The 27,341-nt window shown below is 38.1% G+C and overlaps 1 protein-coding gene across 2 annotated transcripts in view; it reads right to left on the bottom strand.

The window, feature by feature from the left end:
* Positions 1 to 24,093, bottom strand: part of ACADL (acyl-CoA dehydrogenase long chain) — a 44,555-nt gene extending 20,462 nt beyond the window's left edge. Inside the window, exons 1-8 of one of the 2 annotated variants that reach the window (XM_032479950.1) lie at positions 23,811 to 24,093; positions 18,615 to 18,770; positions 16,556 to 16,693; positions 15,244 to 15,408; positions 9,111 to 9,177; positions 6,491 to 6,655; positions 5,578 to 5,679; positions 5,157 to 5,270 (exon numbers count right to left, since the gene is read on the bottom strand). In XM_032479950.1, coding sequence (XP_032335841.1) covers positions 5,157 to 5,270; positions 5,578 to 5,679; positions 6,491 to 6,655; positions 9,111 to 9,177; positions 15,244 to 15,408; positions 16,556 to 16,693; positions 18,615 to 18,770; positions 23,811 to 23,884 — 981 coding nt within the window. In that variant the 5' untranslated portion in view covers positions 23,885 to 24,093. The remainder of the gene's footprint in view (positions 1 to 5,156; positions 5,271 to 5,577; positions 5,680 to 6,490; positions 6,656 to 9,110; positions 9,178 to 15,243; positions 15,409 to 16,555; positions 16,694 to 18,614; positions 18,771 to 23,810) is intronic. The other variant, XM_032479951.1, reaches the window with a different exon arrangement.
* Positions 24,094 to 27,341: the final 3,248 nt, after the last annotated feature.

Genomic DNA, 27,341 nt, shown 5'->3' with positions numbered 1-27,341 from the left:
GAAGCTAAAGTTAAATTTCAGACCAAGATGGGCTCATTTAGAATTCTTACTTCAGTACATTCAGTGAGGTCCACAGGTTTGAAGGAATTAATGCCTCCAGAGTATATAATTTACTCTCAGGGGATAAAGAGATTAAATATTTACATACTCTTGGCATTGAGTTGGGTTAGTAAACACATTTGGTCTTTGCTCTTCACTGCAGACACAGCTTTATACTTTCAGAAATGATTCTCTAATGAATGGCAGCCAATAACTGTACCACAGATTATGAGCAAGGTGCTTTTTGTGAATATCAGAATGCTCTTGCAGTATTTTTTTTAACATTCATTAATAGTTGCTCATAGATACTACTGCATCTAGCATTTCATTAAAAAAATCCCCCTAAAGTTGCAAAGTAGATCATACAGAGTCTCTTTCTGAGTTCTGAATGACACAATTCTTAGAATCATAGAATTAAGGAATTAGAAGACATCTTGGAGTGGCTACTGAGCCCACTATTCCACTTAAACAGTGCCATTAGATGTACCCTGATATATTATGACTCAAATATAAAATATAACCATTTAGGTTTGTTACCTAATTTTATAGTTAATTAACTCAACACTCAAGGTCTTAAGAATGGAATATGCCCTTTTTGGAGGAAAGTAAGGAAAAAATGTTATTTTTTTACCTCTCCTATATTTTTCATAATAATTTGTGCCCTTAGCATCAAGAGTACATATCACATAGGAAATAACTAAAGCTTAGATTAGAAGAGAATATTGAAATTTCACTTCATTGTTCACAGGTGAAAGATATGGAAAAAGAAAAAAAAAAAGTCTATCAACTTTAGATTTCCACTAGCATATGGGTTAAGGGATAGGTTCTGGAGTTAAAGTATGTTTGTAATCCTGAGCATCTTACTTAACTTCTCTACGCTTCAATATCCTTATCTGTAAAACAAGGATAAATACAGAATTTATCATACAGAGTTGTTGTGAAGAAAAAAATAATTCATTTAGCACAGTGCCTGGCATATAGGGGACATCAATAAATGACAGACATTATCATTATTAAATATCTGAGTTTTACTCTTTTATTGTCCGTTCCATGGAAAATCATAAGACTTGACAACTACCATGGAGAAAATGAAAGAAAAGAAATGAAAATCCCATAACTGTTGCAGCTTAAGTGTGGCAGGTCTCCATTCTAAAAAGAAAATAAATTTGTGAAATGTATCTGAAAGGTCAGAAAGGCCCAAAATGTTCAAAATTCAAGGGTAACAAAGAGAAAGGACACTGAACAGTTATACGGTCATAAAAATGACATTTGGCCAAGTATAATATGACATTTAAAGGTCTTCTATTTCAATTTAATACTGGAACCACTGTATACCCAGCTTTAGAATAGGAGGTGTAAGCATGTATTGGCCATTCATCTTCTCTGAATATATACCTAGATTGAATATGAAAATATTATTCAAAAATACTTATTTAAAAATACTTATTTATATAAAACAAGGGGATTAGAAGAAGTAGCTCAGAAATCCCAGAAAATACACATTTAACTTAGAAAACAACTGCTACTCTATACATGCCTGTGGTAGCAGAATTCTACTGCCACCTAGTGAAATTTTAGTAAAGTACTTTTGAAAGAAGGCAACAATTTATTGACACTTGCTTTGAAAAGGATTAAGACTTTCTTCTCTTTTTGCCATCAAAATACATACATACATATATACATATATATATACACATGTTATTAAATAATGTTTAGAACTTTTTTCTCCCATGGGAAAATATTATACCAACTTTCCATTTTCTTTATGGTTAAATGTAATATTACAGTCATCTTTGCTGTGACTTAATATGAGGTCCATAAACACAGGAAGTGTAGATTTCCAAGGGGATAGAAAATATGTCTGTCTGGTTCACTTGTTATAGTATCCAGAATAGGGCAAAAGGCATGAGCATTGTGATAAATATTTTTGATGCGGAAGTGGTGGTGGTTGGATTTGAGAAGCAAATGATACTAATTCCACTTTGGATACAGCTGGGAAAGTCACTGAGTGACATCAAGTGGTATCTCTGTCTTCATATTGCTAGGAGCCCAGAGCATCTATTTCCAGCACCATACCTATCAAACTACATCTGAGCACGCGACCTTTAGAAGGTAATCAATATGTATTTGCTCAGTGAAACAAACATATGTATCAGTATTTCTCAATGGGAGACTACTGGCATTTTGAGTAAGACACTTAGTTGCTATGCAAAGCTCTCTCTAAATTACAGGACATTTAGCAACACTGGCCTCCAGGGCACTGAACATGAGTTCCACCCCCAGTCGCTTTGCACCCCTACTGCCTGACATTTCCAAATGCCTGGGGGAAGACGGCAGTCATCAAGAATCACTGATATGTGTACATCAGGGATACATAAATGAAAGGGAACATAACGTGTAACATCCTCGCTCTTCTCTTAAGGAAATCACAACGGAGGCAAATCAAGTCATCCTGTTTTTTAAAAATATTTGCTTGATTAAGTGTGTGCCTCATTTTTCTAGACACAGAACAACTGTATTTAGATCTGCTACGTCAATAAGAAAAGTTAGGGTGTAAAGAAGTTTTTTTTTTCAGAATGGAGAAAGTTAACCTGATGAATGTGTAGGCAGCAAGTTGTTCCCCAAATGACATGGAGTTAAGTCCAGATCAGGAACAAGAGGGAGAAGTTGATAAAAAGACTCCCTTTATTGGAATAAATGGAAAAAGATGTTATGTAAGAGAAAAAAAAAACACAGTTCACCCTTGAACAATGTGGGGGTTAGGGGCACTGCCACCCCGTGCAGTCAAAAATCAGAGTATAACCGTATGACTCCTCTAAAACTTAATTACTAGTAGCCTCCTGCTGATCAGAAGCCTCACCCATAACATAAATCATTGATTAGCACATAGTTTGTGTTAAACGCATTATATACTGTAATCTTGCAATAAAGTAAGCTAGAGAAAATAAAATGTTATTAAAATAATAAGAAAGAGAAAATACATTAACAGCACTGTACTGTGTTTATTGATATTGTAAGCTTACAATGTCTGTCAGGGTCTATAGCAATATTATCTCACAGGATACAAAAAAGTAGATGTTATACGTATTACTAACACTAGACAGCAAAATTGAAAAGATTACATGCAAAAGAAATTCATATTTATTTATAGGTAAAGAAACAGCAACTGCTTTATGGTAGCCTAGTGTAACCAATGGTACCATGTATGGTCTGTGTATTAAGTTTTGATAAATTTTAACTTTCTATAATAAATTCATGTATATTGCATGGTAGCAAATGATAAAATAGACTAGTATTGATTATATTTTATGCATTCATGACATATGTTTTTAAATTTTTTGGATATTTTTAGGCTACACACTTCATCTACAAGTTTTAAGTTGTCCCTTATCTCCAAAAATGTTTCCAATGTATTTATTGAAAAAAATCCGTGTGTAAATAGACCTAGGCAGTTCAAACCTGTGTTGTTCAAGGGTCAACTGTTACAGCTAACTTTAATGAAAGCTTGCTTTGCCAGGCAATATTCTAAGCACTTTATGTGTATTATCTCACCTAATCCTCAGAGTAACTCTAGGAGGTAGCTACTGATATTATTTGCATCTTAACAATAAGAAAATGCTTCTGAAGAGATAATGCAACTTGCCTAGTCCACAGAGAGTTAAGTAGCTGTAATAGGATTTAAATCACACCTTTACTTAATTTCTTTAATGATGTCCTGGAAAGCTACCAAAGCATCTCTCCCTTTTCCTTTACAAAGCCTTTCAGCTGAGACATTCCACTTAAAACTCTTCAAGTAGACTTCCAACTCCAGGTTTCTTGATGACTGCACTGTTTATAGTGTTCCTTCATTCAAGAAGAAACTAGAGGGCCCAAAACTTGATTGACATTTTATGGCTACCATATACTGCGTTCTTTTGCAAATACCTTAAACTTCCTGGCAAAACTCAAGAAGTGGAAACACAATCATCCACCTTCTCTGTGCTTGAACCTGGGTAACAAAACCCTTTTAGTAAAAGCTAATACACAAAAAAGCAGGTGTCACTAAAAATTCATGATCACTAACCTCATTTGGGTCCTCACTACCACCAGCAAGCTTACCCTGTGTCTCTAGTCAGTTCTGTCTCTCACTCTAAGATCTCAAAGCTTCCTTTCTCTTCTCAGACACCTCCATGCCCTATTCACTCACATCTCCTTCTTACTCTATTGGTATGTAAAGATATGGAAGTCTTTGGAAGGGAGCTTTTGCAATTTTCCACCAACATAGCTGAACCCCTGCCCACTTTTTCCTCTTTTTTTTTTCCCCCCGTTTCAGTGGGAGAGGGGCCTCTCCTGTTGGGATGGGGAGCCCTACCTTTCCATGTGCTTTGCACCTACACCTCACACTTTCTCAAAGATCACATGCAGTTAATTATGCTCTCCATACCTACAATCTTTCCTTCTTTACTAAATCTTTTCTCTATGTATTGAAATATGCTCCAGCATTCTCATCCTAATCATAACAAAAATTTAATAATCTCCAAATATTTCATTTGATCTCCAAACACTTCCCCCTTTCCCTCCCTACCCTCCTCTTCTTGCCTCCTAGTAACTACCATCCTTTTTCTCAACTACCATTCACAGCAAAACTCAGGAAACAGTCCCCAGCCATCAGTATCTTTACTTTATTTCCATTTACTCCTCTACTCACTCTGGTCTGGCAACCACACCAGTCCATTAATGGTTCTCATGAAATAACTTCCATATCCAGTGGGCACTCTTTGACCTTCATCTCCTTTTCTCTCTAAGTAGCTCCTATCTACTTGAAATCCTCTTTTCCCTTGGCTTCTGCAACAATACTTGCCCGATTTGCTGCCTCCTTTCTGGCTCTTCATCTCAGTTGTCTTTGTAGGCTCTTCCCTTCCTATTTTACCACTAAATCTTGTAATTTTTTTTCTCAGGACTCTGTCCTAGGATCTCTTTTGTCTTACTCTCTACTGTCATCCTCAGTGATCTCACTCACTTCCATGGATTCTAATATCACCTACATGAAAATTACTCCCTGTTCATGCTGAGCCTAGATCCATTAGAGGTTGAGGACTTTGACATTATCTAATACTAAACCATAAGAATAAGCTTACCTGTATATGTGCAACTGTTTTCCCAAAAGCTTTTCTTTGTTTAACGTAGTTCCTGGTTTCTTCAAACATGAATTCACTGGCTGAAACTGCCAACTCAGCAATCAACAGCCTTTCCTAGAACCCAAAATTAGGTCTTGAACATTATTCTAATTACACAAGTGATTTTCACAGGATTTCAGTGATAATAAATCACATAAATAATCTTTATAAGACTGAAGGTTAATTTATTTCTTAACTCTTTATAGTTAAGTTATTCACACGTCCAGCCTACAAAACTCATATATGTATATTTTTACAACTTCAAGTTATACTCAAGTGATTGGCTATATCACAATTTTTATGCATGGACTTTTTATCATTCTCCATCATTCTATTCCAGTCCATTATCTAATCACAAGACAGACTCTGTAATACTTCTGACCTGTGGAAGCTCTTTCATGATGTAATAGAATCCTTTATTCTCTTCTCCAAGTAGGGCACTCGCTGGCAACCGTACATCTTCAAAGAATAATTCTGCAGTATCCTAAGGGATCATACAATTGAGTACAGAATTATCTCATTGAAATCTTCCAATAACCTGATGAGGAGCTTATTATTTCCATTGAAAAAACAAAAACAAAACCAAACCAACTGGAAGCTAGTTGGGAGTGGTTAATGAAAACAACTAGTAAGTGGTAAACCAAGGATTCAAACCTAGGTCCATCAGATTCCAAAAGTGGTTTTCCCACTGCAATGCCCTGTCATTCTAGCTCTAATACTGTCCAGCTCTGTAGGTATTAAGGACTAAGAATTTCTTTCTTTTTTAAAAACACATTCATTTTATTCATTTATTTTTTTATTGGAGGTACTGGGGATTGAACCCAGGACCTCGTGAATACTAGCATGTGCTATGCCAGTAAGCTATATCCTTCTTCCCAAGGACCACAGATTTCTAATGCATATCAAGTAAAACATGTTTTTCTTTTTGGTAATGAAAAAAATTACCAGACAATGATCAAATAGTATAAAAATGTTTTCTGTTCTTATTTCATAATTTTCTTTAGTGAATCTCAGAAATAGAGGGTCTATTATCATGCAGTTAATGTTGCCATTTCTAAAGCAGATTTTTACAATACCCCGATTCACTGTCACTGCTGACCATAGCTACACAACGGTGGAATAAATCTCCATTATCATTTCTGAAATGTATATTTTAAGAATCCAGCATAGGACGGTATGATTGTGCTATACATAGTTCGATATATAAAGCGTGACTGAGTAAACTCATTTATAATAATATGAATTATATTTATAAGTGATTTATGTTATGAATACAAATTTATATTATGACTTACCTGGGCTTTCAGTCCCATTTTCTGGAGCTTTCGTCCCTTGATGAATCCTTTCATCCCATTTTCCACCAGAAAAAGGCTAATGCCATGGGCAGGGGAGCGAGCTTCACGATTTGTGACTGCCACTACGATCACCAAGTCACTCAGCCACCCATTTGAGACGAACACCTGCAGAAGCCCAAGTAAACTGCATGCTTCGCGATAACTCAGGTCCACGTATAAGTCAGGACTGGGGGACAGTATGTTCAAGAAGACTAAACCAGACAAAACATGCTTTACACCTCTCTGTGTACTCTCTCCGGATATCTACAGTATTGATTATTCATACATATCTATATATCATATTCATATCTACAGTGTTGATATTCATGAGGTTATTAAAGAGTAGGGGGAAAATTATCCAGTGGGTCAAAGAATGAACCCTACACATTTTCTTCCCACTATTAATACTGTAAATAATAATAATAAAAAGTTATTATGTTATTTTCCAACTAAAACAAAAGTTTCTATAAAAATACTAAACTGTATTTTAGAAAGAAGCGTCAGACAAGAAAAAGAAATCTGCTGTAAATGGCACTATACTAGTCAAGTATTTGTACGTTCAACTTCATTAGTTTTTGAAAAGGCATACTTTTGATTTCATGATGGAAGGTCTACTTCTTTCCAAATGGCCTAAATAAGGAAGAGACTGATTAAGGAGAGATAAAACAAACTAAACAAGAGATATTAGTTTATTAGATAATATTTATTCAGAAAATAAACATACCTAGAGCAAATATTAGTAATTATCTTCTCATTCTGTATCTTTCCTGGGTCATCTCAACCACTTTTGTGGCTTTAGTTGCCATCTGTATGTTGATGACTTCAAATCTTTATGTTAGCCAGATTTCTTGCTAGTTTTGAGACCTGTATACCGGTCTGCTTCTGGATAATTCCACCTGATGACTCAAGGAACACATTCCTTCCCACCCCTACTCTTATCTAATTCTGCATAACAGTCCGTGTTCCCTTTGTGAGTGGATGCTGCCAATAAATCATGTTATCCTGCTCCATATTCAATTCAACACTTACTTCTCTCTAATCTATTCCAATACTTTTTAAGTCTACTCACCTCCTTTCACTTCGACTGCCATTACCTTTTTTCAGCCCTCCTCATTTCCTGTGTAAGTTCCTACAACTGATCTCTCTGCAGCTCTATTATCCATCACGATGTCAGAAGGATCTTTTAAAAATGCAATCTGGTCACACCGTGTTCACATTTGAAAAATCTCTGAATAGCTCCTCATAGGCTTCAGGATAAACTTTAAACTTCAGCAGGACATATAAAACTCATCACAAACTGGCACCAGCTTACCGGTCCTGCCTTACCTGTTGTCCCACTTGTCCCTCATTCCTTTTCTTTAGGTTAGTTCTACTGAATTACTTGCTGTCCTTCCCCAATATTCTAAGGTCGTCCTTACCTATGGCTCTTTAGAAATATTATTTCCTCTACTTGGGAGGCCCTTTCCCAACTCTGCTACACTGAAGCCTACTCATCCTGGACTAAGTTCAGGCGTCATCTCTTCCAGTCTTCCAAAATTCCCGCTGGGTTAAGTGCTCCCATAGCACCCTGAATTTACCGTCACCTTAGCATTTATCAAACTGTATTCAAATGACCTAATTTTGTCTCTGTCCCTTTGAAATAGTATGGGTATAAAATGGTGTTGGTTACTCTCATCACCTGCCTTCTGTCCCTTTGTAAGAAGATTTAAGCTCTAAAATCCAGGGCACTGATACTTACAAATAATGGGAAATGGGTCAATGATATTACTGTTGTCTACATGACAGCAAATGGAGGCAACAGTGGTGCCATGGTTATAATAATAAACGACTCTCAGCATCTCTCTGCACTGGGAGCTCCTTGAGGGTGGGGACTATTTCTTATCCACATATCTACCCTTAGTGCTTAGAATAGCATTTGTCTTGTAGGAGGCCTTCAAGGATGTTTGTTGAATAAATGAGAAAAATACATTCCTCAAAAAATTTCTATACATCATGGTAGAAATATTTTTCTCTACAGCGTTTTTCCATTACACCACTCCCTTGCTCAAAAACAATTCAGGTCTCCCAACTTCCTACCTTTCTAAGATAATAACGACCTTTTGTGTAGCTGCCACAGTTGAACTGCTGAAATAGAGCTTTTGTTATTTGTTTTTAATCACACGGCATCCAGGAATTAACACCTGTATGTTACTAATACCTAATGTGAGTATTTCCACCATGACTGATCCTCTTTTCTAATAAAGTTATAAGGGAATTAATTCTCTTTGTAAGAGAAGGCTTCTTTGATTTCTTTCTTAATTATGACAGTCAAGGGCTGTTTGGAAGCTAAAACATTTTCTGTATTAGTGAGGGGGCATGCAAAACAGAACACAGTAGAGGAGCAGATCTCACGTAATATAAATGTTGCACTGTTCTTACTATCTCCAAGACAAAACAGGTCAACTTGTGCCAACTCAAGCAAACTCAATTCCTGTGAGTCCCTAGATCTGACAAAATCAATGATGAGTAAGTAGTCTTTCAGGCACTGTTACCCATGGTATGACCCTGGGGAGGAGGGCTGTGGAAGCCCCTCTTTACACACCTTGCTTCCATTGAGAATCCAGTCACTTCCATCCTTTTTGGCATTTGTTCTTACTCCCTGCAAATCACTGTAATTGAAAGAAAGGATAAAAAAAAGTGTATTAATTGGTAAAAAATGAACTATGCAAGTGTTGTTATGTAAGTATGTATACATTGTGATAATTCAAACTGGTTACACCACTATAAACACTGACATCCAACTAATATTGGAAATGTTCACACAAATCCACTGAAAAATCGTGTCTAATGTATTCTAGACTATTTATGCAAGTGAATATTTGATTGATATTACATAAACCAGCCAGATTCCATAGAGCATAACAAGGCCCAATTAGCATCCAAGACCCCCAAACTGGACTCGGATGACACTTCAAGGCCTACTACATACCTCAGATTACTTGTCACCACGAACCTTCCTGCCTCTATTCCCCTTGGTTCCTTCCCTTATCTCTACCCAAAAAGCTTAGCTATTTAAAAGACTATGTCTCAAATGACACTTCCTCTAACAAGCCTGCTCTGAAAGTAGAATAGGTTATTTTTCTAAATATAAGATAAACAAATCACTACAACTTAAATATGAAAAACACAGACAACAATCTAGACAAACTAGGAAAACAATTTTAAAAACAATTTTACCTCCTGTAATGAACCTTTTAAAAATATATCCTCCCAGTATTTTTCTACGGAAACAGATACACACATATGTGTATTTTTTTATAAAACTGGAACCATACATATGATTCTGATTTCTTAATAATATCTATTGTTTTTCTATAAGATAATTTTTACTAGTGGCATAGAATTTCATAAGGCTTTGCTATGATATATATATATATTTTTACATTTTTTACTGAGTTAGTTTACAATATTGTGTCAATTTCTGGTATACAGCACAATTTTTCAGTCATACATGAATATACATATATTCATTTTCATATTTTTCACCGTGAGCTACTACAAGATCTTGAATATATTTCCCTGTGCTATACAGTATAAACTTGTTTATCTATGCTGTATATACCTGTCAGTATCTACAAATCTCAAACTCCCAGTCTATCCCTTTCCACATCCCTCCCCTCTGGCAACCACAAGTTTGTATTCCATGTTTATGAGTCTGTTTCTGTTTTTTACTTAAGTTTATTTGCCTTCTTTTTTTTTTTAGATTCCATATATGAGTGCTATCATATGGTATTTTTCTTTCTCTTTCTGGCTTACTTCACTTAGAATGACATTCTCCATGGACATCCAATAGTATGGATTTTTAAACACACAAGAATATGCTTTATTTCCACAAACAAGCATTCCACCTCACTTTTTGAAAACATGGCAGCCTTCTTCATTTATCTTTCATTTTCACACTTTTAAGAGAAAGAGGTTTCTTTACAGTAGGAAAGACAGCAGGTAAGATTCAGTAATAGATGGAAAATGACAACAGATCTCGGTTTCAGGGAGACAACTGAAGTAGTGGTGCATCTACAAGACTAAGTAATATTCCATCTAAAGGGCTATTCCCCTGCTAAAAAGAATAAGGAAACAGAAACAAGAACACAGTATTGGCAGATGTTCCAAAGTTTCAAGAAAAGCCAGAAATATGAATGTTTACATACACTTCTCTGGTTTTTAAAGTTGGTTCAAGGTTTATTTTTAAATTAAACAGATTAACCAAATTAAACACATTCCTGGGCTCCCACAGGTCCCATGATCTGCCCACTTGCGACTACTGCCCCATGCTTTTCCAGATCTTGTGCCGTGATGACAGCCACTGAGAACCCAAAGGGGTGATATCTGATATCCTTCTTTTATACACTGTACAGCAATAAAGTATGATTTCTAAAACTAGCAATTAAGGAGGATATTGACAAACTCAGTGGTGACCATAGGACAGGGAAGAGACCTGAAACCAAATGCACTGGATTCATCAAGTTTTTTTTAATCTCCTATTTTTGAAGACTCAGGTAGCTTCCACTTCTAATTTTCATAGATATCCTACAATGAACAGCATCATATATAAATAGTCCATATCACTTATTGCTGTGAAATTTTTCTGATTCTTCTTTTTGTCTAAGGACTTTATGTTATATATCCCATGGAACTTTTTAAAATCACTTTCCATATCAGACTGAATAATGACCCTCACATAGAGCAGGTCCTAATCTCTGGAATCTGTGGTACCTTATACTGGAAAAGGGTCTTGCAGATGTGATTAATTTAGGACCTTGAGATGGGGAGATTATTTTGGATTATCTGAATGGACCCTAAATACAATTACAAATGTCCATGTGAGAAAGAGGCAAAGGGAAATTACACAGACAGAAGAGAAATATTACAACGTGCCCACAGATGCAGAGGCTGGAGTGATGAGGCCACAAGGGAAGGGATGTCGGTAGCCTGAGGAGATGGAAGAACCAAGGAATGGATTCTCCCTAGAACTTCTGGAGGGACTGAGGCCCAGCTGATACTTTGATTTGGAACCACTGATTCAAATTTTGGACTTCTGGCCTTCAGAACTTCGAGAGAATAAATTTCTGTTGTTTTGGGCCACCAAGTTTGTGTAATTTGTTACAGAAGCCATCAGAAACAAAAACACTTTCTTAAAATCTTACCTTGAATTTTTAATAAAAAATTCTTATCTTTCCCACTACCCCACATACCAGACTCAAGCCTTCTGAGGACACAGTGTATATCAAGATCATGTTTACATGCCCCTCGCCTAGCATATTGCTTTGCACATAACAGGCACTCAATAAGCATTTGTTGAATCACATTTTTAAAATGTTAAATATGCAGAAAAGAGCAAATAGCAGGCCTTGGGCCTGACCGCAAGGTGGGCTCTTGGCTGGCATGTCTGAGTTTGGATTTCAGGAGACACACTGGGCCTAAACTGTTGGTGCCAACAGTATGGTCAACGCTGAATGCCTGCCTTCTTTCAGGAAATCTCAACTTCTGGTACATGCGAGGCAGAGGGTGCCTCAGTGACCAGCCTCCAGTAAAACGCTGGGCACTGAGTCTCTCTAATGAGCTACCGTGGTGGACAATGTTTCTCATATATTGTCACAACTTGTTGCTGAAAGAATTAAGCAAGTTCCATGTGATCCATTGGAGAGGACTCTTAGAAGTTAGTTGCTCATGGTTTTCAATAGATTTAAATCCATGAGAACTTTCCTCTTGCTGATTTTGTTTTGTATCCTTTCACTGTAATAAATGATAGCTGTGAGTACGGTTATATGCTGCATCCAGTGATTTTCCCCAGCAGATCATTGAACCTGGGGTGGTCTTCAGGACATCAACATTTGAAACAAGGCCACCTATTTGAAAGATAGGTTAAATGACAAAAATCTGTCAATCAGTCTGAAGCCTAGTTTTCAGCAAAAGGAAGGATGCACATAGGGAACATTTTAGAGCTGCGGGCTGTTGTATTCCAACAGAATTTTCATCATATGCCAGTATGAAGTATCAACTGCTAAAATCTATGCACGGTTTATTGAAACAATTCTTCTATACAGGGACACATCAAAGGTAACGAAGGTAATGATACAGCTCAGTTTGTGGATTTTTAAAACAACTTTTGAATGGTAAATACGAAAGAGTAAAAAATGGTTTTAAAATATACCACTTAGTATTGGCAAGAAATCACACCCTTACAATAATTCCATTAATTATCATTTTCTTGACCTCTCTGCTATAGGCACCCAGGCTCAGAGATTTTGCCCACAATCACATAGCTGATGTCAGAACACCCTGGGTCCGATGCAGTTACCAACTTGCACTATGCGTTTGATTAAAATACTTTGTTTCTCACTTTCTGCCTTCCCTTATGTAGAGATCACGATATTTCTATATTTCATATGGGTTATTATGATAGCAAATAAGAAAATCAACATGCACATAAAATGTTAAGGTATCATACAAACACATGTAACTATACATAATGGAGTCTCCTATGTACATGACAGGGGAAAGGGCCAGTGAAAGCCTGCATCTTTTCCAGCAAACTCAGCCTTTTCCCATGAAGGTCAAATCAATGCAAGGACCAAGGCCAAATCAATGGGAACCTCTGAAAGAAGGTAAAAATTAACCACATCCCATCTTCTTGATTGTTCCCCTCCCACAGGCTTTTTCTTTACTTCTCACCAACACTCTGATACTCTTCTTCATCTGCAACTTTCCACCATTCTTGCACTCTCTTACCCATATGCCCCCACCGCTTCTCTCTCTAAGTATCTGACGGATCTGCTCTCCCTGAATTACTCTCACCAACCTACCCCTCAAACCTGCCTCCATTCCATTCTCATTCTCAGTTTCCTTCTTAATGACATGTACCTAATCACAGATGAGCACAGAGAATTTTTAAAAACACAAAACAAGCAAGCCTTTGTTTGTACGTGTGAGTTGGCAATAAATCAAGGTCTCCCACTGATTCTTTAGCCTCCAGCTGAGAGCTGAAATGCAGTGGTTTGGAACAAAAACGCTCTGATCGTGGACTAATATGATGCAATCAAAATATTGGACAGTCAGCCAGTTATCTTAGAGAATGATCTCAAAAGCAAAGGAAGGAAATTAAATTCCTACTTCTTTTAGGTCACATTTTTAGGCAAAAGAAGTAAAACCTGTTTAGTTTGGCAAAATTAAGTATCTCTGTTAGCCTTTAATCATAGATTTATAACTGGGAAAAATAAATAGAATTTAAGCAAATTGCCAAATGACACTATGACATATTAAGACATTTAAAAGTAAATACACTGTTGAAAAAATTAAAATATTAGGGCCTGATCTTGCAGAAACAAGTCTTGGATTTTAGATCACTGCTCTGCCACATCTTTAAGCTCTCCCTCCATACTGCCTGTTTCCCACTGGCCTGTAAGTCACTCCTCTCGTCAACATAAGCCATTTCCCTGGCCATGCTAGCTTGTCAAACTGCTGTTTCCTCACTGCGCTTCCTTTCATGACACAACTCTGAAAAAGTTTAGTCTGTGTTCTCTGCCTCTGTTTTCTCACTACCCATCTTACTCCCTTCCCAAAGTAACTTCTGCCTCTCCTCTCTCCTGAAATCACAATAAAAAAATCCACCATTGAAAAAAAAAATCCACCATTGGTTGCCATGACTTTTTCTCAATTCTCAACAGCTCTGTGTCCTTGGCACGACTAACTCCTCACTCCTATCCTGTCACCTTTTCAAACTCACTTCACCTTGAGCTCATGACAGAGCACTTGTCTAGATTTCCTTCAGATTCAGTCTTCCTGTCTCTGTCACTACATCTTTTGGACAGTTCCAAAGGAAACAGTGATGCCCATGGCTTCCTCCCTGATCTCCTTTTCATCCTTTTACTTTACCCCATGAGGACCAGGTCCCACCACAAGGCAGATCTAACTCCCTCTTTTAAACTTCTCATTTGTCAGGTCTCAGTTCAAATAGAATCACTTTATATAGGTCTTTCCTAACACCAGCATCTAAATTCATTTTTTCCCTTCCCCATCAACCACACATGCACCATGAGTCTCTAACATAGCACCTTGTTTCCTTCATAGTACTTATCATAATTTGTAATTGCAAATATATCTGTTTATATGTTTCTTGTCATTCTCCTCAATGAGCACAGACACCACATCTGTGTTGTTCCCCTCCTTATACCTGGCATGTGGAAGGCACTTACTAAGTAACTATCAAATGACTAAATACATGATCTTATTCAGTTCCATTGCTTCAGTTTTCATAGCTTTTAAAACCTGTTGCCACCCCAGCTGGTCTCCAGACTTCCAAATTCATATTTTTAATAGCCTGCTGCACATTTCCATGTAAAATATCACACCACATCTAAAATTCATCATGCTCCAAAAAAAAAAAAAAATCATCATGCTCCAAATTCAACTCACATCTCAATATCTTATTTGTATCACACTATGTTAATATCTCAAACTCAACCTCTAATACAATCTGCTGTATTGTTAACCATTATGATAAGGCCTTATTTTTCTACTGGAATGTGAAGTTACTTGAAGCTGTGAGTGATGCTGTATTTCTTTTTGTATTCCTCTTAGCATATTGCTGAGAGTTTTACATAATTCAGGTACTCAGATTATATCTGCTGTTAAGGCATTGCTTCCAAGATTTCCAAACCAACCAAATGTTGCTTTACCTTCCTGCCCCAGGCTCTGTCATTGCTATGGCACCAATACACTTCCCTGCAGTCATCTGGGGGATAAAGTGCTTAATCTGTTCTTCTGAGCCATAGTTCGCAATATAGGGCATGATAATATCCGAATGAAGACTAAAACCTGGGCCTGTGCAATTCGAATATGCCCTTAGAAAGAAAAAAAGACAATTTAAAGCATAAAATAGATATTTCATACTTTTTAGTTTCTTTGATTCTCAATTAGAAAAAGACGAAAGGTCCTCTCACATTATGTGGAATAGCTTGTCTCCCTACAAACTTACAAAGTTCTTGAAGGTTTTCGCTCTTTGTGTTAAATAACCTTTTAATTTCTGGCTCTAACATAGTAACAGTGCTCTCACAGAGCTCAATGAACATGGATTTAATGAACTGAAACATAAAACATTAAAAAATGTATCATCTACAACTGTATCACCCTAACACAGTAACTATTTTCATTTTGGCAAACAATCTTTGCCAAAAGGAAATACATGCTCCAATATAGTTGCAGTCATAGTGTAAATTGTGTACTTATAAAATTTGGCACAGTAATAATCTTAAATAGCTGCAAAATATTACAAACTGCTTATCTCCTATAATTTACTTATTCATTCTTCCACTGCCAGACATTTAGATTGCTTCCAAATTTGGGGGATTATGATCTAACATGGCAATGATGTTTGTATATAGCTGCTGTTTTTTTCTATTAAATTATTTCTTTAAGATAAATTCCCTAAAATGGCATCCTAGATCAAAGAGCAGAAATATTTTCGTTTTTTATACCTCTATGTTTTTAATCCCCAATGCAAGCATTGTAATAATTTATAATGCCACCAAAACTATATGATAATGTCACTTTCACCACAAGCTTGTCAGCACTGGGTATTATGATTTTTCATTTTCATTAACTTTCATAGGTACTCAGAATAATTGACTAATAAGGATAAACTTTGCATCTGCTTGGTGGTAAAAATAGACATTTTTCACCTAAAAAACCTATTTGCATTTCTTTTTTGATAAACTGTTGGTTAAATCTTTTGCCCACTTATCAACTGAAATCTATATGTGAAACACTTAGCATATTTGACGGAAATAATCTTTCCACTCTTCCACTCTCTTTCAAATACCTTTTTAAAAGAGGGAAAATAACCACATGGTCAATTAGAAATGAAGCACATATTTTAACAACTTGAAAGGGGATTTTCAGTCTTACAAGATTAGAAAGCATTTTAAAATCATCATTTCAGAAAGGTGAGTTGACAAAACTAGGCTCAGCTTCAAAGATTCCCATACTTACTGCTCCTCCCAAACAATAGCTGACGAGTACAAGTCCCCCCCAATGCCACCATGACGCTCTGCAATATTGATGCCCAGCAGTCCTTGTTTTCCAGCTTTTTCCCAAAGCTCCCTGCTCACTTCTCCAGCTTTCTCCCATCTAAAAAGACAGACATTTAAAAAATCAGAAAAACATTTTTCGTATTATTTAAATGGCCACAATATGAATTTATGAATGATTTTGTGCAGGCATGTGCCCTTAATTTAAGGTAATTGCCAACATTGGCCAGACCCTTCTACTTGCATTTGACACTTTTATAATTTCTTCTCCTTCTTGTTCTCTTCATATTTGCCACTTTCTTCCCCTCCGTCCTCCCAGCCTTGACGATTTATTGTACCTGCAAATTATATCCACTGGTATCATGGATGTGGTTCCCTCAGCTGGTACTCTAGGGAGCAAGCTTAGTTGTGCCAGACAGTCATGAGAATTTGCCCAACCTGTCCTGTAAAGGCAATTACTCTCTGCATATTTCCTTAAAATGCTAAACTTATGGAAGGAACATATGTAAAAGCTGAAAAGAGTAGGTAACCTTATCACAGTTGAAGAGAAACAATGGAACAACAGAAGAGCAGATGCATTTCACAGCAGAGCTCTGTCAAAGGAACTTCTAAAAAGATTAGATATCTGAGTAAGATTGTGCAAATTTTGCTTTTCTTCTTCAAAAATGAGAATGTATGAGGAAAGAGATGACCAGCTAAAAATAAATAATCTGAAAAAAAAATTTAAGTGGTAATTAGATACAGCTAGTAAAGTAAGTGGTATTTGAAGATATTGATTAAAGGTAAACACAGATATTTTAAGAAATTTTAATAGAAACAGTTTGATTATCATGTGTGTTTTGATGTAGTTACTGCTTAAAGTAGCTTTGGAAATATTTTTATTATCAACCCCAAATTTGTCAACTTCTATCATTTTTACTTCAAGTTCTCACCAACAATTTTTCTGAAACAAAATTTAAAATCATAAAGAAATAAACAAAAAAAGATTCTCCTAGAGTGAAGTATACTATGCTTCTTTTATCTTTAAGAAGCTAGTTGCTTTTTACCAAAGACCAGCCATGGCATAAGACTTCAGATAATTTCAGTCATTCTTACCGAGAAAGTAATGATAAAAACTTAATGGAAGCTCTTTAAACATTTAAAAAAAATTCTAATTGTAGTAAAATACTGGTTTGAGTGAAATTTGAAAACATAGCAAAATCTTATTTTAATAGAAATAACAGCTTTTTGGTAAATAAAGTAGGTAATGAGTAATTAACCATTTAATCAATAAATGGCTCATCTAGTAATGAAAATGCTTTAAGGTAGCCAATTGCCTGCCAAGATTTGCACTATGCTGATCTTTTAAGCTTTTATGTATTTTAACTCATTCATGAAGCAGAAAAAGAAAGAATATGGAATTGACAAATATTTTGTTGCCACTTAACCTGAGTTTTCAAAGACACTATTCTTAGATTATGTTGCAAAATTTCAGATTTTCCTATTTGTAAAAAATTAATAAAGTTCAATAAAATAGACTCTCCAGGGTACCAGAGGGGAGCTCTCACACCCTGCGACAATGGCAGAGCCCAGCAGGTACTTTTCTGGCAAGGACTCAGCCACTGAAAACCCCTGGACTCTTCGTTTACTCTAGCCCTCCCCAACTTCCTTCTCCCCTCTATAAAAGCATTCTCCTTTTCTTGCTGTGCAAGGAACTTGCACGTGTCTTGCCATGGTTGCAGACTCCCAATTGCAATTCTCTGCTGATACTGAATAAACCCATTTTTTTTCTGCTGGAGAAATAACTGGCAGTCTATTTGTTTTAGGTCAACATATTTTTCACTGTATGCTTTACAATTCAAAAATCTTTGAACTAGTTTAAGAATCTCGTAATCTTACACTATTCTACTGAAGAGTGGTAAAAATGTTAATAGAACAATGAACACGGCATTTTTTTCTATAAAACAACACACAGCATTCTAGGAAATGGTCCTTATTGTACTTCTGATGTACATTACTTTAAAGGAAAATGTGCCACTTACTCTGTGTGATGAGGGCTCACTTCTTCTTGAAAAAACTTCCTTACACTTTTCCGGAAAATGTCATGCTCTGAAGAGAAGATTCTTCTAATTCCTACATCGGTTAATTTTTTAGCAGAAGGAGTTTCTAGACGTTCCTCCCCTCGGGAATGAGAACATCTTAAAAATATACATACGTTAAGAAAATTAAGTAAATTGTTGCTCTTCATATCCAAATTAATGTCACCGAACAATGTGGAAAATTAATTCTATTGAATGACATGGAAAAAATCTGATTTTTTTTTTTCCTCAGAGACACTTTAGAGGCAGGTAGAAAGAGTCTGATATTTGACAAATCTGCTCAAATTTGAGGATCACCACTTTAGGATCTACCTCACCTAGATGAGATCAAGAAATAGTTTACCCTTACTACCTCACTCTTTACTTCCAAACCTATAAAGAACACACCATGCCTGGAACTAACCACACGTTTGTGCTGAGGCAAAACAGTAATGTCAGATGATAGCAATTAAATAATGTAAGGTTCAAACACTACAAAAGAAAAATACTGGTAAGCTTTCAGGTCATGTACAATGTTTAAAATAATGTAACCCCCCATTAATATTTTATTCAGAATCATACAATTTCAAATGGCAGGTGCTTAAGATGCAAACCGTGTTGATTTTATTGCCACAGTACAATCTGGGTGTAAATCAAAATCGTAATGCCCACCAATTTCTGTAAAGATTAGTCTAGAATTAGTCAAGATCATCAGATAATCACCTTTCCTCTCCCCACCTGCTGCATTAAAGCTTAAAAAGAGTGTTCTGTAGTTTTTTGTTCTATGGTCTTCAGATTTATCCCCCCTAGGATACTCCTGAAAAGATTTTGAAAAATCTATGAACCACTTTGAACATATTTAAGCACATATCTAAAAAACTTTTTATCATATATTCGAATATTGCCGAAGGATGTTTTTCTGTTTTGCATGAGCTCTGTTTTGGGGTTTTCTCTTCCTTAATTGGACCCTGATCCTTCCCTTCCCTTCCCTCTCCTTTTTTCTCTTCCCTTTACTTCCCTGTCTCTTCCTTTCCTTCTTAGTCCAGAAAAGACCCAGTTTGGTTTACTGACAATTAGGTTGTTTCAATCTTTGTTTCCCCCCGAAATGGATTATTTTGCTCTAGTTTATGTATCTTAGCTTAATACTAGGGACTGAATTGTGCACACACACACCACCCCTCATTCATGTGCTGAAGCTCAAATTCCCAATGTGATGGTATTTGGAGATATGGCTTTGAGGAGGTAATTACAGTTAAATGAGGTCATAAGGGTGGAGTTCTAAACCAAGAGGCTTGGCAAACTTGAGAGATATAGCTCTCTCTCCCCGTGTGCACACAAGGAAAGGCCATGTGAGGACCCAGGGAGAAGGTGGCCATCTACAAGCCAGGAAGAGAGCTCTCACCAGCAACTGTAATTGGCCAGCACCTTGATCTTGAACTTTCCAGCCTCTAGAATTACGAGAAACAGATTTCTGTTGTTACCGGGAGGAGGAAAATAAGAGTTACCTTAGTTCTTAGTCACCCGAAAACCATGAATTTTTAATGAGAGACAGAAGGCGTGATATAAACAAGATTTTATTAACAAAGTAAAAAGGTAGTAAAATACAGTACATCCCAAGCATGGGAAGTGGGCCAATCCAAGAGAGGAAAGACGGCAACACCCCTGTTTTTCCATCCCAGCTTAGAGGGTGTTGTTGCGATTGACGGATTGATTCACAGCTCAGGTTCTTTGAGAGCTCAGGCTGACTGATGGCTCATGTTCCTTGTGCTCAGGCAAGCCCATCATTTTTACGCATGTTTTTACCCATGGTGCACACAGAAAAACCTATGGGAGGGAGCTCAAAATGCAATGTTAACTACATTATAATGAGCATTAGGTCAAGTTAAGCCGGGTCCTTCTGGCCGGCTTCTTTGCTGGCCCTCATTTAGAGAAAGTAAACGTTTTTGGAGCCCCTTATCCTGAGCACAGGTGTGCTGTTATTTTCTGGGTTGCTCCTCTCCACTTCCTCTCCCCTGCCCGGTGCTCATTTCTATCTAACTGCCTAACAAAACCACTCAGTCTATACGGCATTTGGTTCTGGCAGTCTAAACTAATTAATACACTTACTATGTATTCTGTGTCATTTTGCTTTAGGCTATGTTTCCTAGGCAACTTTTGAGTTTTATTTGCTAATACAATCTGAGATGCTTTTTAAGTGGTAACCTTCAGAACCTTAAGTTATGAACATTTAACATTACAATTTTTATACTTGGTCTGCCATCTGCCTTCATAGACATTTTTCTGGTTTGCTACTCTGTCATCTGAATCATCATTTTTTAATAGCTTATTTATTCATTTAGCCCACAAATACTTTCTGAGTGCCTAATATGTACCAGGAACCATTCAGGTAAATTGGGATACAGCAGCAAGTGAAAAAAAGATGACTGTCTTCATGCTTACCTTTTAAGAGAGACTGAATTATTATAAATACTAACTACAGTAAGAAGCATATATACACTATGTTAGAAGGTGACAAGTACCATGGAAAAGAAACAGAGCAGGGTTCAGAGTGTGTTGGAGACGAGACAGGGACAGAGGCTGCAGTATGAAAGACAGCGCAGGTTAAATTAGAAAAATGAGATGAGTAAATGCTTAAAGGTGATCAAGTCAGCCAAGGAGGTTTCTGGAGTAAAAGATTTTTAGGACAAGAGAACAATTAGAGCAAAGGCTGTAATGTGGGATGGTGTCAAGGAAGCCAAGTGTGGATAAGCGTGGACTGAGCGAGAAGAGCAGTAGACGAGGTCAGAGGTAACAGACCAGGACGTGAGGGCCTTGCAGCCCACTGTAATGTTACAGCAAGCAGACGGACTAAAATTTACTTTATCCTATAACTGAAATGATTGGCTCCAATTTCTTTAAAATGCACACATCCATACATACTTGGGATTTTTCCTCAGGGGGAAAAGTGTGCTGAGACTATAAAACAGGCTATAAGACACTGAATCATCTGTCAGCATAATTGGTAACTAACAGAGTAGAACTTAACGTTCAAGTCTGTCTAGATTTTAAAATCCTGTATCCCACGTTACATTAAGGAAACCTGTGGAACATTTCTAAGTAAAACACCAAGACACAGGAAAGTGAAAAAAGTGCTAGAAAGAACAGAGACTTTCAGGTCAGTTAAAAATGTTCGAGAGAATATGCAGAGGGAAGAAAATAAAAACCCTTGGCAGAAAGTTTGCTAAAACATTTATTTTTTAAAGATCAAGGAACCTGTATTAAATAAACTGGCCCTTTTTCTCCCTATAAAAACCAGGAAATCTATACTGAATAAATTGGCCATTGTTTTCCTGAAACCTTAAACTGCTACCAATCTAACAGGCTGGGCTCTAATTATTATTACCATTATTTTAAAAGCCTCAATTACATTATAAAAAGGAGCTGGTCTCCACCAGCACCTTCAGGCAACACTTGGGAGCTGGTTATAAATACACAATCTCAGGCTGCATCCCAGAGTTACTAAATCAATCTGTACAGTAGACCCTTGAACAACATGGGGGTTAGGGGTACCCACCCTCCATGCAGGTGAAAATCCGCTTATAATTTATCGTTGGCCATGCACGAACCTGTTCCTTCAGAGCAAAGTTCTGTATCTTCAGAGTCAACCAAACGTGGACTGTGTAACTGCAGTATTTACTGAAAAAAATGCCTGTGTCAGTGGACCCGAGCGATTCACGTAGCAACCCGTGTAGTTCAAGGGTCAACTGTATTTTGATAACATTCATAAGTGATTCATTTGCACATTAAAGTTTAAGGAGCCTGTTAAAACAAAATTATAGTTCCTGACCTATTCATAGGGTCCCTCACATCCTCCTGTCACCAATATTCTTCCTATACTTTAATCAAATAACTTATCACAAAAGACACAATGCAGTAGATATGAGAATCAGGCTGTCTTTTATAAAACCAGACTTTAAGGAATGTGCAAAAATGTGAAACAATGTCACTATTCTCAGTGGTTTTTTGCTCAGTTATTTTTCACAAAAATGTTATTTATGTTAACATGTAATGGGTTACTTTTACATGAACTAAATATTTGTACAAATTTTCCAGTTTTGTAGACATCTATTGGTATCAATGTCCAAACTTACAACCCACTTAAACAATTTTTGTGAAACCTCTAATTTTAAGAGAACAAAGAAATCCTGAATTTAAAAAAAATTTTTTTTCTTGAGCATCCCTGTCTATGAAGTTCCAGGGAAGAGCTTAGAAAAGTTACGTGTATCCAAAGTCAAGTCACTCCTTGGTGAAGCCTTCCCAGCTCTCCTCAGAGGAGCAGGAATATTGTTTCCTGGCTCCCATAGCATCTTACAGTTATCATAATGTTGCAATGTGCTAATTCATCCGTCCTGTCACTCATATTAAATAGGAAATCCTCGGTCCTTCCACTTTGTTTATCCAATAACTGGATTTTATGTGTCAGACGGTACATGAAGCTTTTGATCTCATAAACACTTCCTTAAAAGCCACTGAGCCACTTAGAAACTCTCTGCATTTAGTTAATTAAAGAATTTTCTAAATCTCAGGTTGATTCCCTTGTCTGATGGGGATGTTACAGGTCTCTCCTGTCCCCGGCTGTCCTCCCCTGGACACTTCTCCAGGTAGGCGTCGCTGCAGGTGCCCCGTGCTTTTCTCTAGATTGGCCAGGCGGTGGGGTCCCGTTCCCAAGTCCACTGTGGGGAGGTGCCTTCTGCCACAGTTTCAACTGAACCAAAGCTCGTGGCTTCACTCAGGCAACAGCGCCCAGGGAGGGACCCCCCACTACGCTCGCCTGGCAGGAACTCTACAAAATGCAGGCTCGCCGTGCCTACTGCAGGCGGTGGATCAAGACGGGCCGGATCCGCATCAGAGGGAGCATTTGGCGACCGCCCTCGCTTTAGGCTGTCCCCGCGTGGAGGCTGATGGACTGGTGCCCCGCTCCCGCCGTAGTGGGTCAGACCCAGGTTCTGGGAGCGGCGGGGCGAGGCCCAGCCCCTTCTCCCACCCTCTCTCGCCCTGAAGGCTCAGCCCGCCGCCAGCCCCTTGCGCGCGCGCCGCCGGGTTCCAGGCCCCCAACAAGGGTGTGTGGCCGGCGGCCCGGCAGCCTCCGGGCCCCGCAGCTGGAGCCGGGCCGGCACTCACCTCGCGACCCGCGGCCAGGGCGGCGCAGAGCGGCCGCCCCACAAGCGCAGGGCCCCGCGGAGGCGTGTGGCCATGGCTGGGACATCAAGGGGCGGCAGGGGCGACGGACGCGCCTCCTCGGTGACTGCAGGCGGGCAGGGCGAAGCTCTGAGCCAGCGGACTGGACTGTCCCTGGACCTTGCTCCGCGCAGTCCCGCCCGAAAAACGTCGCGCAGCCGCCCTGATATACGCGGCCCGGCGGCCCTTCCGGAGCCCAGAGCCAGGAGCTGTGACCCACCGTGGCCGCGCGGGCAGAGTGTCGGGGAGGGTTGAAACACGCCCCTTTCTGGAGTCTCACCAATCGAAAGATCTAAAAGCAAAACTGTTGCTTTTCCCTGCGGCGTTGTTAATTGCTTATCTAAGCACTTATTTTCATTGTCCTGAACTGCTTTGAGAAACGGATGTAAGCTATGGGAGCCTCAAAATAGGCCCAAAACGCAAATCCACAGTTAAACATGAAGTTTACTGTGTAAAATTGGATCTTGATTTACTTCACATAGATGGTAATGTAAACACTATTTCCAAAGAAGTGTGTCATTATTATTGTTGTTTTTTTCCTTGCAAAAACTAGTGGCCACTTTCTGGGAAAAAAAAATTAAATTATATTCAGTACTCAAAAAACTTTAGTTCAGTTCTCCAGTAGAACTTGATTTGAATTTGTATCTTGCCATTTCCTTTCACCGCAAGTCATCGAATACTGCTTAATAATCTACATTTCAATTTAATGAAGTCTGAGCTTTTTTGGTGATAGGAAATCTCTGAAGGTTTTTGAACTTTCATGAGTTTGCAGAGTAAATGTCTAAGGAGGTAAAGCGGGACATTAAGACCATTCTGGTAGTTGAGGACAGTTATCAAGGGCCTGAAATTGTACAAGTGAAAAAGAGACACTTGTGTTAGAATACAAGAACAACTAACTGAATGGATGATATAAAGAAGTTTAAAAAAATTAATTCCAAACAGAAGCAGGTGAATATTATTAGTTGGCAGGGGAAGCATGGGGCTCCATGCAGACTTGCTAGAATTCTGGACTTGCTAGCCCAGCCTTTTTAAGCTACTTCAACCACCTGGAGTCTGTGCTTATTAGGGTATTTACTTGCTTCATGGGGCCAAATTTGTTTTTTTCAAGATGATAATTAGCTGATCAAGTAACCTGCTAATATGGAGCAATGAGACTCTACTCTGCATAGTCCCGCTGAGCCTCTGAAAAAAATGCAGATAATAATCAAGCAGTCCTTCAGCATGCCTCAGTGTGTGTGCTCTGAGAACCACCACAGCAGCAGCACTTGTTGAACTGGAAGATCTGATGATGAGGTCCAGGATCCGTATAGCTAACCTGTCTCTCAGGTGATTTTTTTAAAAAAATCAGGTTTAATTAATTCACTTTATTTTTATTGTTTAAAAACCCTCCGTGGTGGCCACAGCTGGAGCCTGGGTTCTCGTCAGCAGGACTCTACTGCAGGCTTTGCACTACCGACTGAAATAAATGCACAGCCTAAAAGTTGAGAGTTATGTTTTATTTGGCGGCAGGACAGCCTCTCAGATCGCTCTGAGGGACTGCTCCCTAGAGGTAGGGCAGGAGCTAGGATATATAGGAGCTTTACAACAAAGACCAGGTAGTTGGAACAATGAAAGATTACTTGTTATTTAAAGAAAAACAGGCATCTCAAGTTAAAGAATTTAGTGCTTTTCTATGTACAGGAGGAGGCAAACATTTGGGCTCATTGAATTCATTCCTTTGACAAGCATCTAGCTATCTAGGGCCAGTATCTTGTCCTTTCTTATTCTGAGTCCCCTCAGAGTGCACCATTGTGAGTGGCTGCAGAGGCTGGGCTGCAGGCTTGTCTTCACTGGGGGTGGTGCAGTGGCTGATGACTTGATGGCTTTGGCATTCTTTGTTTACTAATATGGCTTGCAGTATTTTTCGTTCACATCTCTAAGGTCACTGGACTTGGTGGACACAGTCTCTTTCCAGAGGTGGTGAGGTGCGATAACTGTAGATCTTGGAGATGGCATCAAAGATGGCCTTGGCAGAGTTGCTGGGGTTGCAGTGCAGACTCTGGCCCAGGTGTAGCAGGAGAACATAGCAATCTTCCTCAGCAGATTCTTGGGCCTATTACCAAACTCAGGTTCAGCTGCTCACTGCTCAAAAACCAATACTCAAGAGACCAGTGTTGGTTGGAAAAGGAAAGATTGCATTATTCAGAAGGCTGGCAGCCTGGGAAGATGGCAGAACTCATGTCCAAAAACCAACTCCTAAGATTCTGCTTGACCACGAAGGTTTTTAAAGGAAGAATCATTTGGGGAGAGGGTCAGAGTCTTCATTATTTTCTACTGTGTGCAGACTATCTTCTGATTGGCTGGTGGTGAGGTAACAGGGCCATGATCTTGTACTCAGCCTGAAGTTACTACCCTCCACGTGGATGGGAGCCTCAGTTCCTACAGAAGAGCTCAAAGGTATTGTGATGTATATTTCTTCATGAGGAACCAGGACCCTGTCCCAAGACTGCACTATTGTTTCTTTTTTTTTTTTAATTGAAGTACAATTACATGTCTATCTCTGGTAATACAGTGCAATATCCCAGTCATGCATATACATATATATATTCATTTTCATATTTTTTTCCATTAAAGATTATTACAAGATATTGAACGTAGTTCCCTGTGCTATACAAAAGAAACTTTTTTTAAAATCTATTTTTATATATAGTGGCTAACATTTGTAAATTTCAAACTTCCAAATTTATCCCCTCCCACCCCCTTTACCCAGTAACCATAAGATTGTTTACTAAATCTGCAAGTCTGTTTCTGTTTTGTATATGAGTTCATAGTGTGTCTCTTTTTTTTTTTTTCCAGATAGCACACATGAGTGATATCATATGGTATTTTTCTTTCTATTTCTGGCTTCACTTAGAATAACGATATCTAGGTCCATCTATGTTGCTGCAAATGACATTATTTTATTATTTTTTTATGGCAGAGTGGTATTCCATTGTATACATACATCACAACTTCTTTATCCAGTCATCTGTCGATGGACATTTAGGTTGCTTCCATGTCTTGGCTATTGTATATAGTGTTTGGGCATTGGAGTGCATGTGTCTTTTCAACTTAGAGTTCCCTCTGGATATATACCCAGAAGTGGCTTTCCTGGATCATATACTAAGTCTGGTTTTAGTTTTTTAAGAAATCTCTATACTGTTTTCTATAATGGCTGCATCAACCTATATTCCCACCAACAGTGTAGGAGGTTTCCCTTTTCTCCACAGCCTCTCCAGCATTTATTGTTCTTGGACTTTTGAGTGATGGCCATTCTGACTGGTGTGAGGTGATACCTCATTGTAGTTTTAGTTTATATTTCTCTGATAATTAGTGATATTGAGCATTTTTTCATATGTCTATTGGCCATTCATATGTCTTCATTGGAGAAATGCTTGTTTAGGTCTTCTGCCCATTTTTGGATTATTATTTGTTGTTGTTGTTGTTGTTGTTATT

Source organism: Camelus ferus, chromosome 5, assembly GCF_009834535.1.
Source record: "Camelus ferus isolate YT-003-E chromosome 5, BCGSAC_Cfer_1.0, whole genome shotgun sequence".
Classification (NCBI taxonomy): domain Eukaryota; kingdom Metazoa; phylum Chordata; class Mammalia; order Artiodactyla; family Camelidae; genus Camelus; species Camelus ferus.
Note: the sequence above shows the minus strand (reverse complement) of the source record. Positions and strands in the feature narration are given on the sequence as shown.